We start from the raw sequence: 25101 nt of genomic DNA, 5'->3' as shown, positions 1-25101 counted from the left end.
AATAACAAAACATAGCCATAACAATGCACTCTGCTACCACCTTAATCCAAGAGCACCAGGTCATCCTGCCTTATCAAGAACACAAAAAGGGGCAGGTTTTCTTGAGGTATGTGAATGTTTCTTGATACCCTCAAGAGAAAGCTGGACCAGTTTTTGACTGGGGCAGAGAGCACATCATATAGCAGGTTAAGTGTCATAGAAACATAGAAGATAGGAGCAGTAGGCCATTTGGCCCCTCGAGCCTGCTCCGCCATTCAATGAGATCATGGCTGATCATCCAATTTCAGTACCCTGTCCCTGCCTTCCCCCCATATCCCTTGATCCCTTTAGCCTTAAGAAATATATCCAACTCCTTCGTGAATAAATTTAATGAATTGGCCTCCACTGCCTTCTGTGGTAGAGAATTCCACAGGTTCACTGCTCTCTGGGTGAAGAAATTCCTCATCTCTGTCCTAAATAGCTTACTCCTTATCCTTAGACTGTGACCCCTAGTTCTGGACTCCCCGGCCATCGGAAACATCCTTCCTGCATCCAGTCTGTCCAGTCCTGTTAGAATTTTATAAGTTTCAATGAGATCCCTTCTCATTCTTCTAAACTCCAGCGAGTATAAGCCCAATCCTCATACGTCATTCCTGCCATCCCAGGTATCAGTCTGGTGAATCTTCGCTGCACTCCCTCCATGGCAAGAACATCCTTCCTCAGATAAGGCGACCAAAACTGCACACAATACTCAAGGTGTGGTCTCACCAAGGCCCTGTACAACTGCAGCAAGACATCCTTGTTCTTGTACTCAAACCCTCGCTATGAAGGCCAACATACCATTTGCCTTCTTAACCGCCTGCTGCACCTGCATGCTTACCTTCAGCGACTGGTGCACAAGGACACCCAGGTCTCGTTGCACTTCCCCTTCTCCCAATCTATTCAGATAATAATCTGCCTTTCTGTTTTTGTCACCAAAGTGGATAACCTCGTATTTATCCACATTATCCACTGCATCTGCTATGCTTCTGCCCAATCACCCAACCTGTCCAAATCATACTGGAGTTTCTTGGCATCCTCCTCACAGCACACACGCCCACCCAGCTTTGTGTTGTCTGCAAACTTTGTCGTCTGTCATCATTTCAGAGAACACTTGGCCCGTGGGATCTCCTGGACTAGTTTTGATTGCCGGAGGGGCAATGCTCTTGCTAAGCTCCACAGTCACCTACAAGGTCCCACCCAGGATGCTCACCAGCTTTTACATTGTAAATACCACATGTGCACAGAAATTTAAAGGGACCACTCATTAAAAGAAACAGGCGCGCAGAACAAAGCCCAGTTTACTGGAAATATTACTGAGTGGGGTCAGAGAGGAATTATCTAGGTTTTTTTTAAAAAATCCCTTATTGGCCCTGAGATTTTATTGTTTTTTTGCCTCTCCCAAGAGATTACATGGCTGCGGGGTGGAGGTGGTGGCGGGTGGGTGGAAGGGTCTAGTCACGTTTCTCCAGCCATCATGGTGTGGGGGGCAGACTTGATGGGCCAGCGGGTCTTTTCCTGCCTGTCAATGTCGTGTGTTCGACTGAGAATTTGTAGCTTAGTACAAAAAAATGGATTTTTATTATACATGACTAACATGACAGAAATTGCTGGGAACAGTAGCACTTTAGTCCATCAGTAGCTAGGAGTAACGCAGATTCTCATTACACTGGGGTGCCCTCTGCCTGTTTCTTCAAGTCCAGGTTTTTAAAGTAGTCCTTTGGAAAGTGCCGATTTCTTTCTAGATCAATCATGGGCTCCTCTCCTATAGGCTTCCCCTCTTTCTGTCTTTGAGCCAGTATCATGGCACGAAGCAAAGGAGGATAAGGGACATGGCGGATATTTGTCTCAGGAACAGGTGTGAAGCTTTTGAAAGCTTCTTCTTCGTGTTTTGGTACCAGGCGCCAATCATGGTACATGACTTTATCCATTTCTTTAACCGTATCTTCAGTCTTTCCTACGTGCAAGAGAACAAGGAAAATAATTTGCTTGACAAAACACAAGAATCTTGGAGGTTAAATAATGCAAACTAAAGAATCAAATTAAATGTCTGCTCGAGTCCTATCTCTAATCCCCAGCCCCACAAACCCCACCCAAGATATCTGCGCTCCTCTAATTCTGTCCTCTTGAGGATCCCTGATTATAATCGCTCAACCATTGGTGGCCGTGCTTTCTGTTGCCTAGGCCCTAAGCTCTGGAACTCAATTTTACAATTTACAATTTAAATCGCTTTATTGGCATGATAAGTTACATCTTATGTTGCCAAAGCATCAAAATACATTTATGGTTTAGCACATAAACGCAGTTCTATTCATACAGTGTATAAACAGGTATATCCCTGAGTGTATAAATATACATTCGCATTGTTTATATATATTTTTTTCTTAGTTTACTGGTTGTCCCTCTGTTCATGGCAAGCTGTAACATAGTGCGCCGCCAGTGTTATACAGCTTCTCTCCTCTCCCAGTAGGAATGGGAGTTTTTGGTTGTCATTCAGATTTCTGAAATCAGGGCATATTTGTGAGAATTTTTGGTAGAAATTCTCCCTGATGCCCTGATATTTTCCACAAGCTGTGAGGAAGTGCATCTCTGTCTCCACCACTCCCTGACTGCAGTGAGAGCATATCCTGTCCTCTCTTGGCAGCCTGGTCTGCCTGTGTCTGCCTTTTTCGATCGCTAGGCTATGTTCGCTAAGTCTGTACCTTGTCAAGGTTCTTCTCAGTTTGTTATCCTTTACCATGGTCAGGTAATCAGCTATGTTGTATTGTCTGTTTAGGGCCAAGTAGCAATTGAGTTTGCTTTGGGTTTTTGTTGTTTCTGCCCAATATGTCAGATATTTTTCCTTTTGCTTAGCGACGATTGTGTTGGGTCGAATTCTTTGTGTTACCCTGTCACTGTCCTGGGGCTGGTTATTGTTAGTATTGTTAGTAGTTACTTCACTGAGTCCCAGGACTAGTTGACTGAGGGTATTCTTCTTTATGGTCAGCTCTTGGCATTTCAGGGCGTCGTAGTGATAGCATTGGGGATTGCTATCTCCCTCCCTAAACCTCTCCGCCTCTCTACCTCTCTTTCCTTCTTTAAGATGCTCCTTAAAACCTACCTCTTTGACCAAGCTTTTGGTCACCTGCTCTAATTTCTCCTTACGTGACGGAATTTTCCTTCCCTCCCTTTTGGAGATTGCTTACATTCCCACACAGCCGCCCTCCCTCCCCTCCCCTCCCCTCCCGTGCCCTCCCCACGCGGCAACCCTACCCCCCCCCCTGCGGCCTCCCTCCCCGTGCCCTCCCTCCTGTCCCTGCCTCACGCAACCACCCACCCCATCCCACGCGGCCTCTCTCCTGTACCCTCCCCACGCGGCCACCCTCTTGTCCCCTCCCCACGTAGCCTCCCTCCCCAGCCCTCACGGTCTCCCTTCCCACCTCACACGTGCCTTCCTCTTCCCTTCACACATACTGCCCCTGTCCCTCCCTCCCCAAATGACACGTGCCCTCTCCTTTTCCTCCACAAGCGCCCTGCCTCATTTCCCTCCCCACACCCTCCCTCTCATTCCCCGCCACTCGCGCCCTCCCTCATTCCCCGCCACTCGCGCCCTCCCTCATTCCCCGCCACGCGCGCCCTCCCTCATTCCCCGCCACGCGCGCCCTCCCTCATTCCCCGCCACTCGCCCCTCCCTCATTCCCCGTCACTCGCCCCCTCCCTCATTCCCCGCCACTCGCGCCCTCCCTCATTCCCCGCCACGCGCGCCCTCCCTCATTCCCCGCCACTTACGCCCTCCCTCATTCCCCACCACGCACGCCCTACCTCATTCCCCGCCACTCACGCCCTCCCGCATTCTCCGCAACACGCGCGCCCTCCCTCATTCCCCGCCACTCGCCCCCTCCCTCATTCCCCGCCACTCACGCCCTCCCGCATTCTCCGCAACACGCGCGCCCTCCCTCATTCCCCACCACTCGCCCCCTCCCTCATTCCCCGCCAATCGCCCCCTCCCTCATTCCCCACCACTCGCGCCCTCCCTCATTCCCCACCACGCGCGCCCTCCCTCATTCCCCGCCACTCACGCACACCCTCCCTCATTCCCCGCCACTCGCACCCTCCCTCCCTCATTCCCCGCCACTCCCGCCCACCCTCATTCCCCGCCACTCGCGCCCTCCCTCATTCCCCCCGCCACTCACGCCCTCCCTCATGCCCCCCGCCACTCGCGCCCTCCCTCATTCCCCGCCACTCGCGCCCTCCCTCATGCCCACGCCACTCGCGCCCTCCCTCATGCCCCCGCCACTCACTCCCTCCCTCATTCCCCGCCACTGCGCCCTCCCTCATTCCCCGCCACGCGCGCCCTCCCTCATTCCCCGCCACTCGTGCCCTCCCTCATTCCCCGCCACGCGCGCGCCCTCCCTCATTCCCCGCCACACTCGCCCTCCCTCATTCCCCGCCACTCGCACCCTCCCTCATTCCCCGCCGTGCGCGCCCTCCCTCATTCCCCGCCACGCGCGCCCTCCCTCATTCCCCGCCACGCGCGCGCCCTCCCTCATTCCCCGCCACTCGTGCCCTCCCTCACACGGTCACATGCTATATCGCCAAGACAAACCCAAGTCCCAGCATTCCTTTGCAGAGTTTTAGGTTAAGGCAGCTGTTAAAAGTGCACCGTCAAAGCTTTACCTCTGAACGTCAGCACTCCCCACGCTTTCCCATGGTCCAGATCCTGTAGGCAGAAAAACAGCTTCATTACAGTAACAACAGTAGCTTTAATCCCTTATTGTTACAAAGTTTTGGATGATCACTTAAGAGGGTGCTGGTGACAATTGGTGACACAGGAAAATATGCTGACGAAAAACTAGGAGTTAAGATTTGACAGGAAATAAGAGTGTAATATTATACCTTTCCAAGCTCAATTTTAGACAAAGTCTTGGGGGATTATCAGTGGTCTTAATCAGCACAATGTTTGCCCTCCATGGTCCCATGCATGCAATATGAAATAATTAGGCTAAAAGCATTAACATTTGTCATTTGGTTTTCAGCAGAACTTCACGGATACTGGAATCCCCGAGATTCAATTAATGTTCTGATTAAAGGTCATCGACCCGAAACGTTAACTCTGTTTCTCTCTCCACAGATGCTGCCTGACCTGCTGAGTGTTTCCAGCATTTTCTGTTTTTATTTCAGATTTCCAGAATCTGCACTACTTTGCTTTTGTTTTAATGTATAATAAGTGACCTTCGGTCATTTTTTCTAAATAGGATTACTCCACATATAGAATGGAGAATAGAATACTCCCCAGCGCATTTTTAAAAAAAATGTTCATTTCACAAATATCTACTGTTTTACCTTCACTTGAGTAGAAAACACTTCAGGGACAGCTCCCCTGCATAGTGTCCACTCCACATCAGCAGGACTGGTGCGTACAGACTCAGTCTCTGCTGACTATTCACTGAAACAAATACTACAGCATAATAAACCTTTAAACCATAGGTTTTCAAACTGTGATCCATGAGGGTATCACATTTCCATCCATTGGGAATGGGTAAACTACACACAGTGAGCTTAATGTCTTGACAATTCTGTAGTGAACAGCTTTAAGTTCCTCGGAGTCCACATCACGGAAGACCTCTCCTGGTCCCTCAATACCTCCTCTCTGGTGAAGAAGGCCCAGCAGCGCCTATATTTCCTAAGGAGGCTGAAGGGATGTAACCTGTCACCCCTGATCCTCTCTAACTTTTACCGCTGCACAATAGAGAGCATCCTGACGAACTGTATCACAGTATGGTATAGCAGCTGTACCTCCTATGACCGGAAAGCCCTGCAGCGGGTAGTCAAAACTGCCCAACGCATTACCGGCACCCGGCTACCGACCATAGAGCACATATACCAGAAACGCTGTTTACGGAGGTCACGGTCCATCATCAAAGACCCTACCCACCCCAGCCACAGTCTGTTCGCCCTCCTGCCATCTGGGAGACGCTACAGATGCATTCGCAGCCGTACGACCAGATTTAGGAACAGCTTCTTTCCCAGGGCTGTCATCCTACTGAACTCCACAAATAAACTCTAAAGCCTGCACATCTGCCAATGCACTTTATTATGTTTATGTTAATGTATTACAAGCCAAATGTATGTTGAATGTTTAAATGTCTTAATCTAAATGTACACTCTCGGGAGCCGCAAGCCTACATTTCGTTGTACTGCACTTGTGCACTAACAATGACAATAAAGTTGATTATTATTATTATTATTAGTCTATACATCTGCTGTATTTGTTGACTTACTAGTATGTCATTTCTGTTGTTGTACACTCTCTTTCAATACAGGAGAGCACCGTTCAAATGCAAGTTACTAAAGTTATTGTAAAGGAACCTTTTTTGCAGTGAAGGAACTGCTTTCTTTTCATAACCCGAGACAGGGAGTCAATATATGCAGGGTCCCCCTCACAGAAACAGTTGAAAACCACTGCAGATAAACACACCATAATAAACTCACCAATTTGATACTCCTAGCAGAGATCAAGACTGGGGGGAGACGGGGGCGGTGGGGGGGGGGGGGGGGGGGGAAGGAGACGGGGTGGTGGCGGCGATTCTCTGACCCACTGGCTACGCAGGGTTGCTAAATTAAGCCTCAAGATCATCTGCTCAGGCTCTGCAAGTGTGAAACGTACAGAATGAAGCAGCAACCTATGGCACCTCAGAGGAAAGTACTCAATTACAGCACTTTCCCCTAGATAACAAACTTTCATGTTCCTAATCCAATAGTTGGGCTTAATTTATAAATTTTCCCAAATCACGTATTTTTCTCAAATATAAATATATGTCTGCACTCTTACTAGTGTACACCATAGACAATTGCATTATTGAAATGTACACTTCAGAAGGGCACCTTGAACAAGGCAGCTCATTCGTATCAAATTCTTGACCTAAACCATCTTTCATTTTGCAGTTATTGACAGGGCACTTCAATTTCTCACATGTACATTGCTTGGCATCACATCTGTGAGAGTGTACTTCACAAACAAGGTTAGTGCTAATAGCAAAATAACAACAGAAAATGCTGGAAAAACTCAGCAGGTCAGGCAACATCCGTGGAGAGAAATTAGAGTCAACGTTTCGGGTCGAAACCCTTTTTCAAAACTGGAAAGGAAATAAAATAGATCGAAGGCAAGGCTGTGATAGAACAAAAGAAGTAAAAGAGACATTAAGAGGTATTCAAAACCGGACGAGATGGTAATAGGACAGTGGAGACAAAAGACGGCTCAGATTAGGTGTGAAGTGTACTGGCAGGATGAGAGACAGCTGCCATGTGGGAGAGAGGGAAAAAAAAGGAATGGGGGGGGGAAGGAAGACCCAAAACAAAGGGGTGGAAAAAAAATATAAGTAAAACTGTAATAGGGGCCGAGGTTATGATCTGAAATTGTTGAACTCAATATTGAGTCCGGAAGGCTGTAGAGTGCCTAATCGGAAGATGAGGTGCTGTTCCTCGAGCTTATGTTGAGCTTCCGTGGAACAATGCAAGAGGCCGCAGACAGCAAGGTCTGAGTGGGAATGGAACGGTGAATTGAAATGACAGGCGACCGGAAGCTCGGGGTCACCCTTCGGGACTGAACGGAGGTGTTCCGCAAAGCGGTCACCCAATCTGCGTTTGGTCTCCCCAATGTAGAGGAGACCGCATCGTGAGCAGCGAATACAGTATACTAGATTGCAAGAAGTACAAGTAAATCGCTGTTTCACCTGGAAGGGGTGTTTGGGGCCCTGGACAGTGGGAAGGGGGGAGGTATAGGGGCAGGTGTTACATCTCCTGCGCTTGCACGGGAAGGTGCCAGGCGAAGGGGAAGGGCTGTTGGGGGTGATAGAGGAGTGGACTAGGGTGTCTCGGAGGGAGCAGTCCCTATGGAATGCTGAAAGGGGAGGGGAGGGGAAGATGCGTTTGGTGGTGGGATCACTTTGGAGGTAGCGGAAATGGCGGAGGATGATCCGTTGAATGTGGAGGCTGGTGGGGTGAAAGGTGAGAACAAGGGGAACCCTATCGTGGTTCTGGGAGGGAGGGGCAGGGGTGAGGGCAGAAGTGCGGGAGATAGAACGGACACAGTCGAGGGCCGTGTCAACCACGGTAGAGGGGAATCCTCGGTTGCGGAAAAAGGAAGACGTCAGAAGCACTGGTCTGGAAGGTGGCATCGTCGGAGCAGATACGGCGGAGACGGAGAAACTGGGAGAATGGAATAGAGTCCTTACAGGAGGCGGGGTGGGAGGAAGTGTAGTCCAGGTAGCTGTGGGAGTCAGTGGGCTTGTAGTGAATATTGGTCGATAACCTATCCCCAGAGATGGAGACGGCAAAGTCGAGGAAGGGAGGGGAAGAGTCAGAGATGGACCATGTGAAGGTGAGGGAAGGGTGGAAATTGGAGGCAAAGTGAATGAAATTGTCTAGTTCGGGGCGAGAGCAGGAAACAGCACCGATACAGTCATCAATGTATCGGAAAAAGAGGTGAGGGAGGGGACCCGAGTAGGACTGGAACAAAGAGTGTTCCACATATCCCACGAAAAGGCAGGCATAGTTAGGACCCATGCGGGTACCCATAGCAACAGCTTTGCTAATAGCAATTGTGCAACAGCAATGATGGGACAAGCCCAGTTTGTTCTTTTAGGAAAGGTGTATAATGATATTACTCCTACAGATGTTGTAAACATACAGGGGGTCTAAAATACCTTGTACACATTACAAAAATTAGATCTGTAATTATTAGTCAGTACTCTACAGTCTGCATGTGCATCCACTTAAAAAACACGTATTGGAGCTCCCTGATGGCTCAGCTACTTAAATCAGTGTACAACAAACAAGGAATTTCTGCCTCAACATAACGTTAATTTTATATAGCAATTTTAAGCTATATGTCCACAACTAACTTTAGGACTGGTCATAGGGACAATAATGGTCTTTCACCTACTTTGACCAAGCTTTTGGTCACCTGTCCTAATATCTCTTTATGTGACTCGGTGTCAAATTTTCTGATAATGCTCCTTTGAAGTGATGTTTTACTATGTTAAAGGCGCTATATAAATGCAAGTTGTTGCTGTCTTTCTGGCTCCGGCACATTCCTATGTTCTGAACCCTCCCCACCTTTGCACAATTGGCTTTGCTCAGAAGGATTTACAACAGTGACACAAATGCTACAAATTTAATTGAAAAATAGTCACAACATTCTTGCCTCATGCAATGATTGTGACATCTTTAATTGAATGGGAAAGCAAACATCCCAAAACAGAAACACCCAGTCATCTTAAAAGCACAAGCTACAAGGTAGGACTGCCACCCGCCTGCAAGATTTCTAAATGGCAAACCTTTCAAACAGAAAGGCTTCCGCCCACTCCTGTGGCTGATGTAGCGACAACAACTTGCACGTACATAGCACCTCTAACGTAGGGAAACAACCCGAGGTGCTTCAAAGGAGCGTAATCAGACAAAAATTGACAACGAGCAAGCAGATATCAGGACAGGCGACCAAAAGCTTGGTCAAAGAGGTAGGCTTTATGGAGGGTCTTAAAGGAGGAGAGAGAGGTAGAGGTTTCGGGAGGGAGCGCCAGAGCTTAGGTCCTAGATGGCTGAAGGCACGGCTGCCAATGGTGGGGTGAAGGGAATAAGGGATGCAGAGGCCAGAGTTAAGGAATGCAGGGTTCTTGGAGGGTTATATGGCTACGTAACGTTACAGAGATAGGGAGGGGCGAGGCCACATCAGGACTTGAATACGAGGTTGAGAATTTTAAAACTTGTGGACCAGGAGGCAATGTAGGTCAGTGAGGTGTGATGGGCAATGTTCCCTTTAAGCTGCGCGACCGCACAGCCGGCTGAACGGCGTTCTAATGGCAAAAACCATGCATGCGCGGTAATATGAACGGGACGTGCAGCCCCTTAAATGGACCGCGCACCCAAAAAAAATTTGCGGGAACATTGGCGATAGGTGAACAGGACTTGCTGCGAGTTAGGGCACCGGTAGCAGAGTTTTGAATGAGCTCAAGTTTATGGAGGGTGGATGGCGGAGGCTGGCCAGGAGAGCGTTGGAATAGTCAAGCCTGGAGGTAACAGAGGCAAGGATTAGGGCTTCAGCAGTAGTTAAGCTGAGGCAGGGGTGGAGACGAGCAATGTTACGGAGGTGAAAGTAGGCGGTCTTTGTGATGGGAAGGAAGCGGAGTTGGAAGCCCAGCTCAGAGTCAAATAGGACACTGATTTTGTGAATAGTTTGGTTCTGGAGGTCATTTCTTCAGATGATGTGACCAAGGAGAATCATGTCGATGAGAACTAGGAGGGGGGGGCCAAGGATAGATCCTTGGGGGACTCCAGAGGTGGGAAGAGAAGGCAATCCACAAGATTCGCCGGTCACAATCGGAGAGGCAGGAGTGGAACCAGGCGAACGCAGTCCCACTCAGCTGGACAACAGAGGATGGTGTGTCAAAGGCTGCAGAGAGAGGTTAAGAAGGATGAGGAGGCATAATGCCCCATGGTCATAGTCACAGAGGCCATCATTTGGACTTTGATTAAGGCCATTTCTGCGCTGTGGCAGGGGCAGAAACCCGACGGGAGAGGTTCAAACATGGAGTTGCGGGAAAAGATGGGCACAGATTTCAGAGGCAAAAGCATATTTGAAGAGTTGAGAGAGGAAAGGGAGGTTGGAGATGGGACAATAGTTTACAAGGACAGAGGGGTCATGGGTGGGTGTTTTTGAGCATGCAGGCAACGATTTGAAGGGGAGCAGAAGGAGAGGGAACCATTTACAATATTAGCTAGCATTGGGGCCAGGAAAGAAAGTTGGGTGGCCAGCAGTTTAATGAGAATAGGGTCAAGCAGGAGGTGGGTCTCGTGGAATGGGCAAAATTAGTTTGAAGGCAGCACGAGAAGAGATAGGAGTTAAACTAGAAAAAGATGTGGGTTCAGGGCTAGAGCTGCTAGGGGGAGGGAAGCGGCAGAGGCAGCTGAAGGGATAGTCTACACGTTAGTGATAAAGAAATCCGTGAGCTCCTCGCACGTTGTTAGTGGTGATGGTGGAGGGGGCAGGGGTTTAAGAAGACCCCTCTCGCCTGGCAGTGAACAAAAGGGGGGGATTTATCATTGATTTCCAGGACGATCCTGGAATAGAGGTCAGTTTTGACAGAGAGCAGGACCAGATGGTGCTTGATGTGGTCAGAGCCAGTTTTCCATCATCAACAAAGCAAACAACTGGTGCCTTGACCCAACTCTGGTGCCGGACTGAGGCCGGTGCCGGACCGGCAGGCTGACCTGGGCCGTGTAATCCACTTTGACCTTGCCGATGGCCCAGTAGCAGGGCTGGTCGTAGGCCAGGAGCCAGGACTTCCTGGTGACGAGGCGGCCGATGCCGAAGAGCGGCAGGCGGTTGAGGAGCTGGAAGAGGCGGCTCTCGGCGCGGATGTCGCGGTGGGCCAGGAGCGGCAGCTTCTTGCCGCTGTGGGGCCGGCTCATGGTCGCGTAGTCCAGGGCGAAGCGCTGGCTGTCCCGCGGCCGCTCCTTCAGCGCCCAGTACTCGCGCACCTTGCGGGCCATGGCGGCGATGGCGCGGACCTTCTTCTTGCGGGCCATGGCTGACCTGACACACGGAAAGCCGGAGGCTCAGTCGCAGCGATCTCGGCGCCGCAGCACCCGGACTCCTAAACGTGTAACACCGGAAGCCGCGCTCGCAACACCAAAAACCCTCCCCCTCCTCCATCCGGAACAAAGGTTCCGCCCTGATTTGTGGAGTCCTGGCGCCCCTCACAGGAGCCATTGGGAGTTAGCTCGGTCGCCTGGCACTGTAATTCACCGCTTCACTCCCGCTCTGATCGCTCTGTCCTCGGTCTCTTACATTGTTCAAATGAAGCTCAACGCAAGTTCGAGGTCTTTCGCTTAGGCACTTTACAGCCAATTATCCCTGCCCCCATTTTTCATGCTGTATGATTTTTGCCATTCCCATTTGCAACATTTTATCTTTCCTGCCTCTTACAAAAGTACAGGATGTTCTTTCAATTCTTTCCTCCCCTCCTAACCCCCCCCCCCGTCTCTGCACCTGCCTAATATCTGTTACATCTCCAGCTTTTTCCAGTTCTGATGAAGGGTCCCAGACCGGAAACGTTAACTCTGTTTCTCTCTCCACGGATGCTGCCTGGCCTGCTGAGTATTTCCAGCATTTTCTGTTGTTATTTCAGATTTCCAGCATTCGCAGTATTTTGCTATTCTAGAACAACTACTATTTGTACTTATATAGCGCCTTTAAGGTAGCTTCACAGATGTATTATAAGACCCAAAAAAATTGACACCCAGCCAGATAAGGAGAAATTAGGCCAGGTGACCAAAAGCTTAGTAAAAGAGGTAGGTTTTAAGGAGCGTCTTAAAAGGAGGAAAGAGAGGCGGAGAGGTTCAGGGAGGGAATTCCAGAGCTTCAGGGCTGAGGCAACAGAAGGCAGGGCTGCCAATGTTTGAGCGATTATAATCAGGGATGCTCAAGAGGGCTGAATTAGAGGAGCGCAGATATCTCGGTGGGGGGGGGGGATTGTGGGGCGAAGGAGATTTACAGAGATAGGGAGTGTTGGATCTGTGATTCAGAGGATATGCTGTTATAAAATAATCACACGGATGCGGTACATCAACAAGAAACAGGTCTTTACTGGAGGAGGGTAGTCTCACGACTGGGGGTACAGAGGCATGCTCAAAGCTTATATACCGGTGTGGTCACTGCCGGTACTACAGTATACAGGAGCTGTAAAAGTAGTTCTGACTTAAAGGCACATACACTACAATTCCTCCCCTTTTAGATTAGTAGTACCCTTAATATTCAAATAACAATTAACATTTCAACATGTACATTAAACAACAAAAGTCCATTTATAGATTCAGTCTTTGGGGCGGCTTCCTGACCCTTTCGGGATAGCGCCTTTCCAGAGGTTCTTGTTCTTGGTGCAGAGGTGATTCTGACCCCTTTTCATCGGGTAGTTCATCGGGTTCCACTGCTACTGGGTCTGAAGTAGATGCTACCGGTATGTCGGGTTCATCCCCAGGTACTCGAGACATGGGGTTGACGCGTTCCTGTGACGCTAAGATCTGATCGACGTGGCGTCTCACAATGTTCTCCCCGACATCCACTGTGTACATTAATGGCCCCTGCCTTGTACATATCGTTCCGGGTTGCCATTTCTCTGTTCGATAGTCACGGGCCAAGACTGGTTGCCCTACATTGAAGCTCCTTGTCGGCTTCTCATTAATGTGCTGGAATGGTTTGTCCTCAACATTTCTTCGCACATTTGGTCTGAGCAAGTCCAGACGAGATCTCAACCTTCGGTTAAAGAACATCATGGCCGGGGTCTGGTTGGTAACTGCATGTGTCGCGTTTCGGTAGGCTAATAAGAAATTGTCCATCTTATGCTGTAGTGGAATTTCATCGTCGCACATGGCCTTTATTGTCTTCTTAAAGGTTTGTACGAACCTCTCAGCCAATCCATTTGTGGCTGGATGGTACGGGGCGGATGTGTAATGCCTTACCCCATTCCTTTTCAAAAATTTTTGGAACTCGTCGGACACAAACTGTGGTCCATTATCAGAGCAAATCTGCTCTGGCAAACCGTTTCTGGCAAATATGGTCCGTAGGACTGCAATCGTTTTCTCTGTAGTGGTTGAAGACATTTTTATCACCTCAGGCCACTTTGAATGAGCATCCACTGCTATTAAGAACATTGAGTCCATGAATGGACCAGCGAAATCACCCGAATATGCACCCGTTGCCATGGAGAGGAGGGCCACTCCCATGGGTGTAGAGGGGCATGTGGTGGTGCATTTTGGACCTTCTGGCATCCTAAGCAGCTCTTAGTTAGGTCTTCGATTTGTTGATCGATTCCCGGCCACCACACATCAGCCCTAGCAAGGCTTTTCATTTTCACTCCCCCCCAGATGACTTTCATGTAGCTGATTTAGCACTCTCTCCCTTAACTTGGGTGGAATCACCACTCTGGATCCACACATCACTGTCTCCTGGCATACTGACAGCTGTTCTCTTCTGGATGAGAATGCTGGCAACAGTGAGTCGCCATGTGTTGGCCATCCCCTCACCGTCAATTCATATACCTGCGACAGCGTCGGATCATTTCGGGTCTCCTCTATATCCGCGTTTGTTACTGGCAATCGTTCAATTATTGACGAATAAAATATCTCGATAGGGTCCACTGCTGGTGCTTCCTCCACAGTAGGCAGTGGCAGGCGCGATAGCCCATCAGCGTTCCCATGCTGTTTCGTGCCTTTATATTCTATTTCATATTGATTCGCCCCTAGAAACAGGGACCATCTTTGTAACCGCTGTGCAGTCATCACTGGAACGCCCTTCTTAGGATTAAAGATGGAGACCAGTGGTTGGTGGTCAGCCAGCAAGGTGAACTTCTGCCCATGCAGATAGTGGTTGAATTTTTTTACTCCCCATACTAGGCTGAGGGCCTCCCTGTCGATCTGGGCGTAGTTGCGCTCGGCTGAGGTTAGTGACCGAGACGCAAAGGCTACTGGCCTCTCCAACCCGTCTGGGAATTTGTGCGACAGCACCGCTCCAATACCATAGGGTGATGCATCACATGCCAAACGAATTGGTAGTGCTGGGTTGAAATGGGCCAACACCTCTTTTGATGTGATCAATACTTTACACTTCTGGAAAGCTTGTCTACGTTCGTCATCCCACTTCCATGGTAACCCTGTTTGCAGTAGGGTGTTCAGTGGGTGTAATACCGTAGACAAATTTGGTAAGAACTTGTGGTAGTAGTTTACCAACCCGAGGAACGACCTCAGTTGTGACACATTTTCCGGTGCTGGAGCCTTGACTACTGCCTCAATCTTGTCAGGGGACTTATGTAACCCCTCTTCATCGATGACGTGGCCACAATACGAGATCTGTTTCTGGAAAAACTCGCACTTGTGGCGATTAGCTCGTAGCCCATACTCCTTTAATCTGGTGAGCACCTTCTCCAAGTTGGCGAGGTGATCACCGTCATTTTCGCCCGTGACCAAGATGTCGTCCAAATAACACTGGGTCCCTGGAATCCCTTGCAGGACCTGATCCATCGCCCTTTGCCAGATAGCCGGAGCCGAGGCTACTCCAAACACCAGCCGGTTGTATTGATAGAGACCTTTATGAGTGTTGATCGTAAGGTATTGCTTCGAAGCTTCTTCTACCTCCATTTGCAAGTACGCCTGGGCTAGATCAATTTTGGTGAAGCGTTTACCTCCAGATAGCGAGGCGAAAATATCCTCAATTCATGGAAGCGGATATTGTACCGTGTGAAGGACTGGGTTCACTGTCACCTTAAAATCCCCACAGATGCGGACCTTCTTTGGTTCCCCAGGCGTATTACTCAACGACCTCTTCATTACAGGAACGATGGGTGTAGCCCACTCGCTCCAGTCCACTTTGGACAGTACTCCTGAACGTTCCAACCCTTCCAGCTCTGCTTCAACAGCTGGTCTGATCGCATAAGGCACTGGTCTGGCCTTCAGAAACTTTGGGCTTGCATTTTCCTCTATTTTAATCGTTGCTGTTACTCCTTTTAGTGTTCTTAGTCCCTCCTGGAACACTTCTTTTGCTTCAGTTAGCATTTTTGACAGTCGTCCAGGTGTGACGTCGTCATCCTTTTTGGCCTCAACCTTCAGTGCCTGTATGGAATGCCAATCTAATTGTATCTTCCGGATCCATTCACGTCCTAGCAGTGGTGGCCCTCCATCTGGCAATACATATATATCCATTTTAGGTATTTCATGGCCTTTATATGTCACTTTCACCCTTATTTTTCCTTTGGGGTAGACTTTTTGCCCCGTATACGTCTTCAAGACAATCTCTGTCGCTTTCAAGGGTATGTGTGAAAATAGCCGCTTGTAGTCTCTTTGATTTATGACTGTTAGAGCTGACCCTGTGTCCAATTCCATTTTCACTTGGACTCCGTCTATCTTGAGTGTAACCCAGATAGGCTGGTGATCCTCCATTTCGGTTACCTTATGTAGTTTCAGACAACCCAGCTCCTTGCTTCCGGAGTCTGTGTCACTTTTCTGTTCGTCTGAACCACTGTCCATCATCTGGTGTACCTTTTTGTACTTCTCCTGTGGAGATTTCTTACTGTTGGTTTTCTTCCCAGACCTGCAGACTCTTGCTATGTGTCCTGCTTTCCCACACTGTCTGCACACTTGGTCCTTGAACCAACAATCTTTCTGGTCATGTGTTGTTCTGCCGCAGCGATAGCACTTCCCTGTTCCATAGGACATTTCATTGGTGCCATATTCTTGCGGTCTCCATTGTATCTCTGCAGCGCCCCGTGCGGCTGCTTCGTGTGATACTGCCATACTGAAAGCTTTGTCCAGCGTAAGATCCTTTTCTGATAGAAGCCGTTTCTGAGTTCCTTCACTTTGTAGCCCACACACAAACTTGTCCCTTAACGTATCTGCTAGTCCTGCTCCAAACTGGCAGTGTTTCGATAGCTTGCGCAGTTCCGTTAGGTACTCAGCATTGCTTTCGTCTTTGTGTTGGTTCCTTTTATGGAACTTAAATCGTTCTGCTATCAGCAGCGGTGTGGGGTTTAAGTGGTCCTGTAGGATTTCTACTATGCTTTCAAAATTCTTGTTTACCGGCTTCTCTGGGGTTATTAGATTTCGCAGTAACCCATAAGTTTTTGCACCCATGGAATTTAACAGAACCAGTGCTTTATTAGCATCTGGCACTTCATTCGCCCTGCAGTACACCTCAATACGTTCCACATATGTCACCCAATCTTCGACTTCATTGTCGAACGTAGAGATACTGCCACTCTTCGGCATCCTTGGGTGTGAGTTAACTGTCAAAAATGGCGCCTCCCGCGCTTCCCCTTCTCCGCTGGCACAAAATGGCATCTCCCGCACTTTCCTTCCTTCCTGCGCTCGCCCTTCTCCGCTGCGGCTTCTAAAAATGGCGTCTCCCGCGCTCTTCCTTCTTCTCTGCGGCTCAATGGCGTCTCCCGCGCTCCCCTTTCTTCGCCCCGCAGACCCTGTTCAGCCCGTGAGCCCTGGCTGTGCTCTGCGCGTTCTTTTTATTTTTCGACGCCGCTCAGTCTAGAACCCGGCTGATATTTTACCCTCCGGTTTGTTTTCTTTTTCTCGACGCCGCTCGGTGTTCAACGCCGGGCTGCGCCCTGCGCTCGTCACCCTTTGTCTTACCCCGTCGACGCTGCTCGGCTTTCTCTCCGCCGTCGGTCGGCTCCAGCCGCCGCTGCTCGGGAAGGGTCTGTGCTGGACCTGTCGTCGGTCTCTTGCTGCTCGTTGTGGTCGGGGAACCAAGCCTGGCTCTCCACAGCCTCCCCTGCGAAGTTCAATCTCTGCCTGACGGCTGGGCGGTTGCTCGTGGTCGACGCCCGTGTTCCTGGCCTCGACTATTTTTTTTATTTTTTATGTTGCAGGTAGATTCGAATCGACACTCGTCGCCACTGTTGGATCCGTGATTCAGAGGATATGCTGTTATAAAATAATCACACGGATGCGGTACATCAACAAGAAACAGGTCTTTACTGGAGGAGGGTAGTCTCACGACTGGGGGTACAGAGGCATGCGCAAAGCTTATATACCGGTGTGGTCACTGCCGGTACTACAGTATACAGGAGCTGTAAAAGTAGTTCTGACTTAAAGGCACATACACTACAGGGAGGGGCGAAGCCATGGAGGGATTTGAAGGCCACAGTTAGTATCTCTAATGCTTCATGCATGCCGCCCACTCCTGATAATGTAAATAAAATGACAAGATCTGCTATAGAATCTGAAACAAAATCAGAAAATGCTCCAACACACGGCAGGTCAGTCCATATTGTGGAGATAACAGCTCTAGATTCAGATGTCGGGTGTAGATTCTTCCTGATAATTCAAAGCCATTTTTTAGCACTAAAAAAAAAAATCCAATGATTTGAAATAAGCAACATAAATAAGAGCAACCGTGAGAGTCAGGGGAGAAGAGAAACATTTGGAGTGCGCGAGGGCAATGAGGGAGATTTTTTTTTTAAAGAACTTAAGTTAGGGAACCCATGCTGCATGAATCGGTCTACTACCAGTTGTACATACACTACATGAATTTAATGAAGTAAATACTAAATAACACCAGTATTTGTTATAAAATTTTACAATCTACACAATTCTATAGTTAGACTACATAATTAAATAACCAACAATATATGAGTAAAATCACACAACATTTAAAGCATCAAATTATCAGTTGTATGATTGTAGGGTTAATGTCTGCGTGGATTCATCCCAGCCTGCCGGTGAGGGCTAAAGCATGGTAGCATGAGTGAAATATTGCCAGATAGATCTAGCCTAATGAATGTGTTATGTTTATAAAGAAAGACTTACATTTATAAAGCACCTTTCACGACCACCGGACGTCTCAAAGCACTTTACAGCCAATGAAGTACTTTTTTGGAGTGTAGTCGCTGTTGTAATGTGTGAAACACGGCAGCCAATTTGCGCACAGCAAGCTCCCACAAACAGCAATGTGATAATGACCAGATAATCTGTTTTTGTTATGTTGATTAAGGGATAAATATTGGCCAGGACACCAGGGATAATTCCCCTGCTCTTCTTCGAAATAGTGCCATAGGATCTTTTACGTCCACCTGAGAGAGCAGACGGGGCCTCGGTTTAACGTCTCATCCGAAAGATGGCACCTCCGACGGTGCAGCACTCCCTCAGCGCTGTACTGGAGTGTTAGCCTAGATTATGTGCTCAAGTCCCTGGAGTGGGACTTGAACTCACGACCTTCTGACTCAGAGGTGAGTGTGCTACCCACTTTTTTTTTAATATACTTTATTGAACATTAGGAACATTTACAACATCGTGATCATTTCATTGTATCATACAAATCAATTCCGCCGCTCTGCACAGCCATTCCGCCACCACATTTTAACATCAAAACCTGAAGTTTAATTTGTCTCCTGTAACATATATTAATCAATTGTACTTTAAAAATTGATTGTAAAATACTATCTTTAAATTCCTTTCTGAATAAAACATCCACAGAGCCTTATAATGATCTTTTAGCTTATATTTAAAATACTCTTTTAGATTGATTCTCCTCCCCTTAAAAAACGGAGCATTCCTTCTTTGCACAATCATGAATCTAGCCAAACTGAACATTAAATTAATTGCTGCTCCGCTAGACTCGGGCAGACTCTCCTGCAATCTCCATCTCAAAATTGAGTCCCACGGGATTCCCATTCTCGCTCTTCGGTCCCCACCCAGCAAAAAAACTTCACATAACTGTTGAACATAGTACTTAAAATCATTTAACTGTGGACATAACACCAGTAAATGGGACAGAGTCTCATCCCGTGCCCCACACACTGGGCAAGTTGCCGCCTCCACTCGTCCAATCTTGCACAAGACCGTCATGGTAAAAATCCGGTTATGAGCCAATTTGAAATCCAGTTCAATCCACTCTGGACATTTAAAATTCACCCACACTCCCTTCCAAATCCTGTTGAAGTCCAGCTGTGGATATATACTCTGCCAAAACTCCTGACCAGCGGGTGTCTTGAATCTCCATTCTCTAAATACCTCATAGAAATCTTGAGTATTACAGTTGTCAAATTGGACCCTTTCTCCAGCAGAAAGCTTGGAAAAGTGGGTCGCATTTTACTTCCTTTGGAGATTTCCGCATTTATTTCTCCCATCCAATCCTGTGACATTGCCCTCACAATCTTCTCATACATGATCCCTGTTGCTTTTTCCTCTACCTCCTGATCCTCCTCCCACACCACGTTGCTCACTATCGCTTCCGACAACCAATCTGGAATTACCTCGTATAATACATCTTTCACACATATAATACCAGCTTTTATAAAACCTTGATTAAATAAAACCTCTCCTTCGATGTTGACCCACCTGTTCAAAAATAAGGGCTGTTCTAAAAATTCCTCAGCCCCCTTGGGCATAAACTGCACACTTTTTAAAAATTGGGCCCAAGTCTCCCTTATAAAACCTAGGGAGAAGTTTAATCGATTTCAAAAACATATTATTGTATTCCATATATAATATCCCCTGCCTTCCTACCCCACTTCATTTTAGAAAATGCTCAAAACAACTCTTCCAAAAGCTTGTATTTGACTTCTGAAGAAATCCCTTCACCCATTTGATTCTAAAGGACTTTTTCTTCAAATCAGTATCTGGGAAATTGAGTCCTCCCTGAGTTCTCCGTCCAATGATGGTATTGTAAGCCACCAAGGCTGGTTTTCCTTCCCATAAAAACCTCACACAAGCCTCTCGGATGGACTTTTCCACCCACTCAGGAATATCCTCCATTGTCAATAAGTACAATAGCTTAGATAGCAGGAGAGCGGACACCACTGTCACTCTTCCTTGCACTTTCAACCACCTTCTTTCCCATCTTCCCAAAATCTTTTTAATTTTCATAACCTTCGGTTCCCAATTTAATCGATCCACTTCATCCCTGTCTTTCTTGTACCCCATGTGCACCCCCAGAACTTCCAAAACCTCCACCACCTTAAAGGGACTTTCCTCCAACCATTCCCCCCTACCCCTTCCTGCAACCAGGCATTGGGACTTACTATAATTCACTCTGGCTCCTGAAGCTCTACAATATTCCTCCACTACATCCATAGCTTTCCTCACTGACTCCCCATTTCTCAATGTTAAGGTTGTGTCATCTGTATATTGGTGTATCACCGACACCAGCCCGGAACTGGGAACCACAATCCCAACTACACCTTGTTTCTTTCGCATCATGTAACCTAATGGTTCTGCTACCAATGTGTACAACAATGGGGACAGGGGACAACCCTGTCTCACTGATCTATGTATCGGAAAATACTTGGATAAAAAAACATTACATTTAACACAGCTAAATATATTTGAATAAAAAATCCTTATCAACTCAATGAATTTTTCCCCGAAACCAAATGCTTCCAAAACCTTCAATAAAAACTCATGAGGGACCCTATCAAAGATTTTCTCTTGATCTATCTTTAATACATAAGCCTCCCTCCCACTCTCTTCCATGAGCTCTATCGCATCTCGGATTGAGACCACAGAGCCTGCGATGTCCTGGCCTATGACTCCATAGGACTGAGAGGGCAAACCTATCTGCGGCAACACCTCCTTCAAACGATTTGCCATAACCCTCGCCAAGATCTTATAATCCACATTTAATAATGTGATGGGCCTCCAATTCTTCAGATCCCGTCTATCCCCTTTATTTTTATAAGCTAAGCTTATGACACCTCTCCTCATAGATGGGGCCAGGCTTCCCTCAATTTTAATTTCCTTAAAAACTCCTAAGAGCAATGGACTTAAAATCTCGAAAAATTCTTTATAAAATTCTGCACTTAGTCCATCGGACCCTGGCTTTTCACCCCCTTCTTATTGCTACTTTTATTCCCACTAATCCTACTTCTTTGTCACATATGCTTCTCTCATCCTCCTTTAAACCCTCTTCAATAAAAGCACTAACCTTCTCCATCGCCAAATTAGAAATGTCTTCTTTTGTATCTAACTCTTGATAAAAGCTGCTAGCCGCCTCTAAAATCTCCCCACTTTCATGAATGATCTTCTCCCCAACCTTCAACTCTCCAATTAATGGTAATCTCTGTCGCAGCTTCTCTTGCTCTAGAAACTATCTAGTGCATCTTTCGCCCTCCAATGCATCTCTAGCCTTTGCACGGAGAATGGCCCCCTTGCATTTTTCAGCTTGCAATAATTCCCACTCTTCCTTTAGCACCCGGAACTTAGTCCCAGCTTCCTTATTCCCTCCGTCAACTGCTTTACAGACATCTGTAAATCTTTTGTTTATATTCTCTTCTCGATACCGGCTAGCTGCCGTTCTTTTTTCCCCATAACGTACCGAAAAAACTTTTACCTCATATTTGAAATTGTCCCACCAAACTCTTCTTTCTTTCAAGAACAAAGGTTCCTTCTGAGCATTCATTATTATATTTAAAATCACTTCTTTATCAGCAATTTCTTTCAGGTATTGATTGTTTAAAATCCACAGCCCTGAACCGATCTTAACTCTGCTGTTCCTAATTCTAAGAACTAAAGCCGAGCGGTCACTAAAAACTTTTTAATAATAAATCTCCATCACCTCAGAACTTAACCCTTCCTGCATTAACACAAAATCTATTCGGCTCTGTTTTAAAACATCACCCACCCAACCTGTTGTGGAGAACTCCTTTTTTATGGAGTTCCGGTCCCTCCATAAGTCTCTCAAATTTAAATTTGCCATCATTTTTACAATCATCCCTCTGGAGTTATCATCCTTAAAGGTCATCTGGGCTGAAATGTCCATCCGAGATAAAAATGCATTAAAATCCCCCACTATACAAGGATTTTCCACCTCTGCCACTTCAGTGAATAACCCCCGAAAAAACTCGCGACGCTTGCAATGGTCGTTCGGTGCATAGATATTAAAGAGATCGCAATTAAATTCCTCAATTTTTACCCTTAGCCGTAAAAATCTCCCCTCAGTGTCCTTGTCCACCAAGGCAACGTTCTCTTTTATGGACGGACTCACCAAAACAGCCACCTCTCTACGGTTATTGTTTGCACAACTTGCAAACACCTCTCCCTTCCAAACCTCCTGAACTCTTTCTAGGATATCCTCATCCCAAAAGGTTTCTTGCAGACTGATGTGCCTTCAATAACTCAAAGACAAGGAGTTTAAAGGATTCAACTAAGGCTTTTAATCACTAAGAACATTGCAGCATTACAGGTCTTCCCACATCGGGTTCGTCTGGTAGGAATGACTCATACAGCTCTTGAGACCTTTATATGGCAAAAGACAGGGGCGTAGCCAATACACACAATAGGAACAAAAGGGGGCGGTTCACACAATACAAGCAGGTAAAACACATGGGCTGATGAAGGCATATATTTCATCGCATTCACCCCTTCTACAGATTTAGTCTGTCCGGGGGTGTGATAGTCCTTCCTGAACGTCGCAACAGTACCTCGGGTTCCGACCGGGAGTCCGTGGTGCCCTCCTGGGCATACCCATGTGCTGGGGGTGTTGCAGGTACTTCTGGGGGTGGTGAGGATACCTCTGGGGATGGTGGAGGTTCTTCTGGGGGTGGTGGTGATGGGTCGTCGTCGTCGCTTCCTGCCGAGGCGAGGTCTTTTATGGACACGGTGTCTTCACGCCCGTCGGCGTGCTTGACGTACGCGTACTGTGGGTTTGCGTGGAGTAGGTGTACTGCCTCCACGAGGGAATCCGTTTTGTGGCCCCTCACATGCTTCCGTAACAGGACTGTCCCTGGGGTGGAGAGCCATGAGGGTAGGGATACTCCTGAGGTTGATTTGCGGGGAAAAACAAACATCTTCTCGTGAGGAGTGGCGTTAGTAGCCGTGCACAGTAGCGACCTTATCGAGTGGAGTACGTCTGGGAGGACCTCCTGCCAGCGGGAGGTGGGGAGGCCTTTAGACCTTAGTGCTAAGGTGACCGCCTTCCACACTGTCGCGTTCTCCCTCTCCACTTGCCCATTAACCCGGGGGTTATAACTAGTGGTCCAACTCGTGGCTATCCCCTTTGACAGCAGGTATTGGCGCAGTTCATCGCTCATGAACGACGCCCCCCTGTCAGTGTGGATGCAGTTGGGCATGCCGAACGTGCAAAACAGGTTGCCGAGGCACTTGATGACCGTGGCACTGGTCATATCTGGGCAGGGGTAGGCGAATGGGAAGCGGGAGTACTCGTCCACAATGTTGAGAAAGTACACATTGCGGTCGGTGGAGGGGAGTGGTCCCTTGAAATCTAAGCTCAGGCGCTCGAATGGCCGTGTAGCTTTGATCAGGTGGGCTCGGTCGGGCCTGAAAAAACAGGGCTTGCATTCCGCACAAGTGCGGCAGTCCCTGGTCATAGACCGGACCTCCTCGATGGAATAGGGCAGGTTACGGGATTTTATAAAGTGGAATAGCCGGGTGACCCCCGGGTGGCAGAGGCCATTGTGGAGGCCCTGTAGCCTGTCCCCCTGGATGCTGGCACACATCCCTCGTGATAGGGCATCGGGGGATTCGTTGAGGGCCCCCGGCCTATATATTATGTCGTACTCAAACGTGGAGAGTTCGATCCGCCACCTGAGAATTTTGTCGTTCTTGATCTTCCCCCTCTGTTGTTAAACATGAAGGCTACCGACCGCTGGTCGGTAAGCAGGGTGAAGCGTTTGCCGGCTAGGTAGTGCCTCCAGTGCCGCACTGCCTCCACTATGGCCTGGGCCTCCTTCTCTACCGAGGAGTGCCTGATCTCGGGCCCTTGGAGGGTTCTTGAGAAAAAGGCTACGGGCCGCCCATCCTGGTTGAGGGTGGCTGCTAAAGCGAAGTCGGACGCGTCGCTTTCGACCTGGAAAGGGATGTTTTCGTCCACTGCCCGCAGCGCGGCCTTCTCAATGTCGTGTTTAATGCTGTTGAAGGCGGCGTGGGCCTCGGCCGTGAGCAGGAAGGACGTTGATTTCAGGAGGGGACGGGCCTTGTCGGAATAATTGGGGACCCATTGGGCGTAATAGGAGAAGAACCCCAGGCACCTTTTCAGGGCCTTGGGAGTGTTTGGTAGGGGTAGCTCCCGTAGGGGGCGCAATCGGTCGGGGTCCGGACCGATTTCCCCGTTTTCCACCTCGCAGCCCAGGATACAGAGGCGCGTGGTGCTAAAGACACACTTATCCTCGTTGTAGGTGAGATTGAGTCTGAGGGCGGTTTTCAGAAATCTCGCGAGGTTCGAGTCGTGGTCTTGCTGGTCGTGGCCGCAGATGGTGACGTTGTCTAGCTATGGGTAGGTGGCTGTTAACTGGTTCTCATCGACCATGCGGTCCATCTCCCGCTGGAAGACCGAGACCCCGTTCGTTACCCCAAAGGGGACTCTGAGGAAGTGGTAGAGACGTCCGTTCGCCTCGAAGGCGGTGTATGGACGGTCCTCCGGCCTAATGGGGAGCTGGTGGTATGCCGATTTTAGGTCGATGGTGGAAAACACCCGGTATTGCGCGATTTGGTTAACCATAGCCGCTATGCGGGGCAGAGGGTAGGCGTCTAGCTGGGTGTATAGATTAACCGTCTGGCTATAATCTATCACCATCCGCTTCTTTTCGC

General features: G+C 48.3%; 1 protein-coding gene across 1 annotated transcript; it reads right to left on the bottom strand.

The window, feature by feature from the left end:
- Positions 1-1580: 1580 nt before the first annotated feature.
- LOC147110441 (small ribosomal subunit protein mS34-like) lies at positions 1581-11695 on the bottom strand. The gene is made up of 3 exons (XM_086000424.1): positions 11266-11695; positions 4675-4717; positions 1581-1975 (listed from the first exon to the last, which is right to left on the bottom strand). The coding sequence occupies exons 1-3, from the start codon at positions 11581-11583 to the stop codon at positions 1683-1685; spliced, it is 654 nt and encodes a 217-aa protein (XP_085856550.1). The 5' UTR covers positions 11584-11695; the 3' UTR covers positions 1581-1682.
- Positions 11696-25101: the final 13406 nt, after the last annotated feature.

This window comes from Somniosus microcephalus, chromosome 11 (genome assembly GCF_052327205.1).
Source record: "Somniosus microcephalus isolate GS21.2 chromosome 11, FLI_Smic_1.0, whole genome shotgun sequence".
NCBI classification, from domain to species: domain Eukaryota; kingdom Metazoa; phylum Chordata; class Chondrichthyes; order Squaliformes; family Somniosidae; genus Somniosus; species Somniosus microcephalus.
This window is presented reverse-complemented; position numbering and strand designations above follow the sequence as displayed.